This window comes from Cebus imitator, unplaced genomic scaffold, assembly GCF_001604975.1.
Source record: "Cebus imitator isolate Cc_AM_T3 unplaced genomic scaffold, Cebus_imitator-1.0 Scaffold5, whole genome shotgun sequence".
NCBI lineage: Eukaryota > Metazoa > Chordata > Mammalia > Primates > Cebidae > Cebus > Cebus imitator.
In genome coordinates this window covers 5,897,946-5,904,470 of record NW_016107320.1, presented here as the reverse complement: position 1 = coordinate 5,904,470, position 6,525 = coordinate 5,897,946, and the positions used below count along the sequence as shown (strand labels likewise).

Here is a 6,525-nt window from a genome sequence, read left to right as displayed (position 1 = left end):
AAAAAAAAAAAAAAAAAGAAAAAGAAAAAAGAAAAGAAAAACAGAAACAAACAAAAAGAACATTAATCCCTTATATGAATATCTGTTTTTTGATGACGGATATTTATTCCCAAGAACAGATAAATGAAGGAAATGATGAACACCACATTTAGGACATTGATTATCTCTTGGGGGAGGGAGACAGGAAGAAGGATGCAACTGGGAAAACTATGTAGAACTAGACAGTGTGGTAGTACTACATTTCTTAAGCTAAGAGGTGTGGATGTGCCATTGTATTATTATTTAACAGGTACTTCGTTTATCTTAAATATTGCAAAATACATTTTAAAAATAAACAGTTACAGGGCTGGGCGCAGTGGCTCACGCCTGTAATACAACACTTTGAGAGGCCAAGGTGGGCAGATCACCTGTGGTGATTTTTTAGTAGAGAAACCCTGTCTCTACTAAAAAAACAAAAATTATCTGAGTGTGGCTGTGGGTGCCTGTAATCCCAGCTACTCAGGAGGCTGAGGCAGGAGAATCGCTTGAACCCAGGAGGCGGAGGTTGAAGTGAACTGAGATTGTGGTATTGCCCAGGCTGGAGTGCAGTGGTACAAGCTTGGCTCACAGCAACCTCTGCCTCCTGGGTTCAAGCGATTCTCCTGCCTCGCCTTCCCCAATAACTGGGATTACAGGTGTGTACCGCCATGCCTGGCTAATTTTTGTATTTTTGCTAGAGATGGGGTTTCACCATCTTGGCCAGTCTGGACCTGAACTCCTGACCTCATGATCGGCCTGCCTTGGCCTCCCAAAGTGTGGGATTGCAGGTGTGAGCCACTGCACCCAGGCAGTAGTGTTATTTCCAAAGCTTTTTATGATCTTCCCCGTGATCTTTCAAGATATATTACTGAAACAATTAATTAGACATCAAAAACGTGAAAGAGGTCTTCAGTGAATGTGTGATTTCCCTTTAGATGTTATCTTCTGAGGTTGTATCCAGTTTTCTCAGCAAAGCAGTCTTGCTATGTCCCTCTGAAAATTTCTTTCCCTTTATAGTATAACTTGCTTTTGTTAATTCCACATTGAGTTATAGTTATTGTTCTCTGCCTCTTCAGTGTTTATCTTTCATCTCAATATTAAACACTGATATTGAGTAACTGAGTAATGTTCAATTATTCCTCTCCTCATATTATTTTTATCCTTTTTTTCCCACTTGCAGTATCTCGAGTTATATATTTTTATTCTTTTAAGTGACTGCAATTATCTTCATATATGGAACATAAAAATTTTATTGAACAACCTGTATTAGCAAAGTTCTTTCTGTATCACTATTTCCTGCATAGATTTCTCAGACTGTTTATAGAAGTGCCATCACCACCTTTCTGGTGACACAGTATCTCTTGACCTACAACCTTAACACAAAGTTGTAATATGAATTAGTCACTATAAGTGGGAAAGGATTTTTTTGTTAGTTTTGAGATGGAGTCTCACTCTGCCCCAGGCCGGATGCAGTGGTGTGATCTCAGCTCACTGAAACCATAGCTTCCTGGGATCAAGTCTCATGTCTCAGCCTCCCACGTGGGTGAGAATACAGGTACACAGCACCACTCTGGCTAATTTTTGTATTTTTAGTTGAGACTGGGTTTTCCTGTGTTACCCAAGCTAATCTTGTACTTTCACTGTAAGACACACTCATTGATGGTTTCTTTCTTTTTTTTTTTTTTTTTTTTGATGGTTTCTTTCTAATAATGGTTAATAGGCTTCTGAGTTAGGCCTTCAGGATTTGAATTCCTGCTTTGCTATTCACCAGCTGTTTAATTTTTTTTTATCATTACAGAATTTTTGATTATCCTAGAAAAACATCCCAAGTCACCAGCTGTTTAACCTTGTGCAAGTTATTTAACCTCTTTGAACCTCAGAGTCCACATCTATAAAATTGATACTATAATAGTACAGTATTTATTTCGTGGGTTGAAGAGAGAGAACATATAAAGCTCTTAGCACAGTGCTTAGCTCAATACATATTACTTAGGGGCTTATCATTTTGACAAATATTTCACAATGTTTTCATAGAAATTACCTAAGTTTGTCTAGTAGGGTTTTTTGAGACAGGGTCTCGCTTTGTTGCCCAAGCTGGAATACAGTGGCACAGTCACAGTTCACTGCAACCTCAACCTCCCAGGCTCAAGTGATCTGCTACCTCAGCCTCCTGAGTAGCTGGGACTACATGTGTGTACCTCCAAACTCAACTAATTTTTAAATTTTTGAGACCAGGTCTTACTGTGTTAACTACACTGGTCTCAAATTCCTGGGCTCCAGCGAGCCTCTTGTGGCTTCTCTTCCCAAGTGCTGGGATTATAGGCATGAGCCTCTGTGTCCGGCCTCCTCTAGTGTTTGAAAGAAAACTTTTTTTTTTTTTAAGAGACAGGGTCTGGGGGCTGGGCGCAGTGGCTCATGCCTGTAATCCCAGCACTTAGGGAGGCCGAGGCGGTTGGATCACCTGAGGTGGGGAGTTCAAGACCAGCCTGACCAACATGGAGATACCTCGTCTCTACCAAAAATACAAAATTAGCCACGCATAGTGGTGCATTCCTTTAACCCCAGCTACGTCGGCGGCTGAGGCAGGAGAATTGCTTGAACCCAGGAGGCAGAGGTCGCGGTGAGCCGAGATTGGGACATTGCACTCCAGCCTCGGCAATAAGAGTAAAACTCCATCTCAAAAAAAAAAAAAAAAAAAGACAGGGTCTCACTCTGTCACCCAAGCTGGAGTGCAGCGTTACAGTCATAGCTCACTAACCTTGAATTCCTGGGCTCAAGTGATCCTTTCACCTCAGCCTCCAGAGTAGCTGGGACTACAAGTGTGTGCCACCACACCCAGCTAATTTTTTATTTTTTTGTGGAGATGAGGAGCTCCCTGTGTTCCCAGGTTGGTCTCGAACTCATGGGTTTAAGGGATCCTCCCACCTCAGCCTCCCAAAGTGCTGGGATTACAGTTGTGAGTCACTACACGTAGCCCAAAATGGTAATTTTCTGTGTTCCATCTACATTTATTACAAGATAGTCCGTAGGAAGGAAGAACTTTCTCTTCTTCCCGTAAATTTTGTATTCAGAAAAATTGGATCCCAGGCCTGGCGCCGTGGCTCACGCCTGTAATCCCAGCCAGCACTTTGGGAGGCTGAGGTGGGCAGATCATGAGGTCAGGAGTTCGACACCAGCCTGACCAACATGGTGAGACCCTGTCTCTACTAAAAATACAAAAATTAGCCAGGCATGGTGGCAGGCGCCTGTAATCCCAGCTACTCAGGAGGCTAAGGCATGAGAATCGTTTGAACCCAGGAGGCAGAGGTTGCAGTGAGCTGAGATCATGCCATTGCACTCCAGCCTGGCAACAGAGCATTAGTCCATCTCAAAAAAAAAAAAAAAAAAAGAATTGGATCCCATTCCATTTGGGGTGTGGTGTGTTCCCATTCTCTCTCTTTGTGCTGGGCCTTGCTGCCCAGTGACCTGGACCTTCTTTTGCCTACCTGGATGTGATCGGATGACCTGTGCACTGTCCTTGTGGGCATGGGATTGTGGCCTATCACAAGACAAATTCGAAGCTGCACTTACTACTTTGTTGTGCAGTTGGTAGTTGTAAATATTCTCAAAGGACACGCCAGTCTCTACAGCTTGGGAGGTCAATGCTTTTGTGTGTCCAACTCTATCCTTTTCTCTGTGCTTCATCTGTAGATCATAAAAACTGCTACTCCGAATTAATCCACTATTCCAAACTTAATTACTCCACTATTCCACTATTCTCAAACTTAAGATTCACCTGAAGGCAAGAGACAGTGTTGGTCAAAATATAGTTCCTAACTGGGCACGTGCACGCCTGTAATCCCAGCTACTCAGGAGGCTGAGGCCAGAGGATTGCTTGAGCCCAGGACAGGAGTTTGAGACCCCTGACTTTAAAAGAAAATAAAAATAAGGCCGGGCACGGTGGCTGGCATCTGTAATTCTAGCATTTTGGGAGGCTGAGGTGGGAGAATCTCTTGAGGTCAGGAGTTCCAGACTAGTCCCGGCAACATAGCGAGACCCCATCTTTTTAAAAAGCAAAAAAAATTAGCCAAGCATTGTGGTGGACACTTGTAGTCCCAGCTGCTGGGAAGCCTGAGGCAGGAGGATCGCTGCTTGAGCCCGGGAGGTGGATAGAGGCTGCACTGAGCAGAGGTCGCATCACAGCACCCCAGCCTGGGGGAGAGTGAGACGCAATCTCAAAGAAAAAACAACAGAACTCGTCTCTGGAACAATCCTGGCGAAACAACGCCCCCCGACCCCCGACCCCCGCCAGTAAAGGCAAATTTCTTTTCCTCAACCAGCCGGTGCCACTGGCAACTCCCCAGGGGGCCAGCTTGCGAAAAGCCGGCAGAAAAGAGCCCTGTTCACCGTCCCTTGCCTTGCTCTACCGGACCAGAAGGCTACAAGCGGCCGGCGCCGCCCGGGAGCCAGGTGCCAGGTGCCAGGGTGAGGACGGAAGCGGAGAAACCCCTCAAGCTCTACCAACGGGGCGGGGAACAGGGATGCGGCCCCGCCTCTCGGCGCCCTCCGGGTCTCCCCTAGCGGCGGCTGTGTGCTTAGTCACCGTGAGGCTGCGCTTGCCGGGGGCCTGCGCCCCCCTTTCCCGGGGACCGCCCCCGGGCCGCCCGCCGCCCTCTGCGCGCCACTTCCGCGTGCATGGCCCTGCTACCCCGAGCTTTAAGTTCCGCCGCGAGGCCGAGCTGGCAACGGGCGGCACGCGCTTCCCGAGGCTTCCCGCTGCCTCCTCCCCCTCCCGCGGCTGTCACGCGCGCCCTCTCCCGCGTCATGGCCTGCAGGCAGGAGCCGCAGCCGCAGGGCCCGCCGCTCTCCGGCGGCGCCGTGGTCTCCTACGACTACCTGGTGATCGGGGGCGGCTCGGGCGGGCTGGCCAGCGCGCGCAGGGCGGCCGAGCTGGGCGCCAGGGCCGCCGTGGTGGAGAGCCACAAGCTGGGTGGCACTTGCGTGAGTAACGCCGGTTGTTTGGGATGGGGGCCCCGCTTGGTCTCGGCCTCTCGGGGGACAGCCTGGGCTCTTTCCTATGGCGATCCGGTGGTACCCTAGCGCAGCGCTTTCCTCTTTTCCACCCCCGCAATCCCCCACTCCGAAGCCAGGACCCCAATAGGTGGAGAAGAGAGAAGCGTCCAGGGGCTTCTCTGCGGCCCCCAAAGCCAAGCCAGCGTTTGCTCTGGCTCGGATGCGATACTGACCAAGGCCTGGGCGGGTTAAATTAATCTTCCTCGCATCCTCTCACTTCTCCAAGTGAGACTGGATTGGATTCTATGCTTGACCGCGTGAAACACAAAACTGCATCTGGGGACATTGCTGGTGGCCTGTGTGTGTGTGGGGATGAGAGTGACGGTGTCGTTGGTGGTGGAGGGTACCCTTGAAGAATGTATATGTTGGTTCTCCCGTTTCAAGGGCAGAATGATTTATAGCAGCTGTTCGCAACCTTGGCTGCACATTGGAATCACCTGAGGGTGCCTGGATTTCTAACTTAATTGGGCTGAGGTGCAGCTTGGGCTTTGGGATTTTCAGGTGATCTGAATTGCAGCCAATGCGACCTTGATTAGGTGAGTTCGCAGAGCTTTGGCTTTTGTCTTGGTTTTGTGTGGATTGCAAAACTCAAAAAACAGGAATGTAAATGCTGAGATTTACAAAATTCATAATTTTTGAAAATAAGGGTTTTTGTTTGTGTTTGTTTTTTGAGACAGGGTCTTGCCCTGTCATCTAGGCTGGAGTGCAGTGGCGATCATAGCTCACTGCAGCCTCGAACTCCTGGGCTTAAGAGTTCCTCCTGCCTCAGCCTCCTGAGTAGCTGGGGACTACAGGGGTGAACCACCACACCCAGTTAATTATTATTATTTTTTTGTAGAGATGGGGATCTCTATGTTTACTGTGCTGATTTCAAACTCTTGGGCTCAAGTGATCCTCCTGCCTCAGCCTCCCAAATTGCTGGGATTCTAAGCCTGAGCCACTGCACTAGTCCTAAAAGTAAATGTTTTCAACTTTTGATGTGCCACCCTTTTCTATCACAAGATTGGGGTGTTCACGATAAAATGCTATATCCAAGAGGAACGTGGAATTCAGGATAGGTTCTCTAAATTCCTTTGGAGATTAATGTTTAAATTAGGCCACATTGGGAAGTCCTTAAGGGCAGGGATGGGCTTCTATGTTTGTGTGTCTCTTATCACCTTAAAATCCCTTGCTCAGTAAGCACTTGTGCAATGAATGAAACTAAAAATGGACAGTTATGAAAAGGCTGACTTCACTGTTCAGTGCCCTTTTTTCAAAATGAACATGGAGGTTAAGAGAAAGGAAAAATCCCTGTTAATTATCAACTTGCACTTTGACACTGTAGTCCAGACAGAAGAACTCTGCAGAAGGCAGATTGTGGGGTGCCACTAAGAGCCCCCCACCACACACCCTGTGAGAGTACTTGATCACTTCTCACTTCTGTTCTGCTCTCCACATTTTCCTCTCTTCTTCTTT

The 6,525-nt window shown here is 47.7% G+C and overlaps 1 protein-coding gene across 1 annotated transcript in view; it reads left to right on the top strand.

The window, feature by feature from the left end:
- Positions 1 to 4,560: 4,560 nt before the first annotated feature.
- Positions 4,561 to 6,525, top strand: part of GSR (glutathione-disulfide reductase) — a 58,035-nt gene continuing 56,070 nt past the window's right edge. The window contains exon 1 of the mRNA XM_017535958.2: positions 4,561 to 4,998. Coding sequence (XP_017391447.1) covers positions 4,693 to 4,998 — 306 coding nt within the window. The 5' untranslated portion in view covers positions 4,561 to 4,692. The remainder of the gene's footprint in view (positions 4,999 to 6,525) is intronic.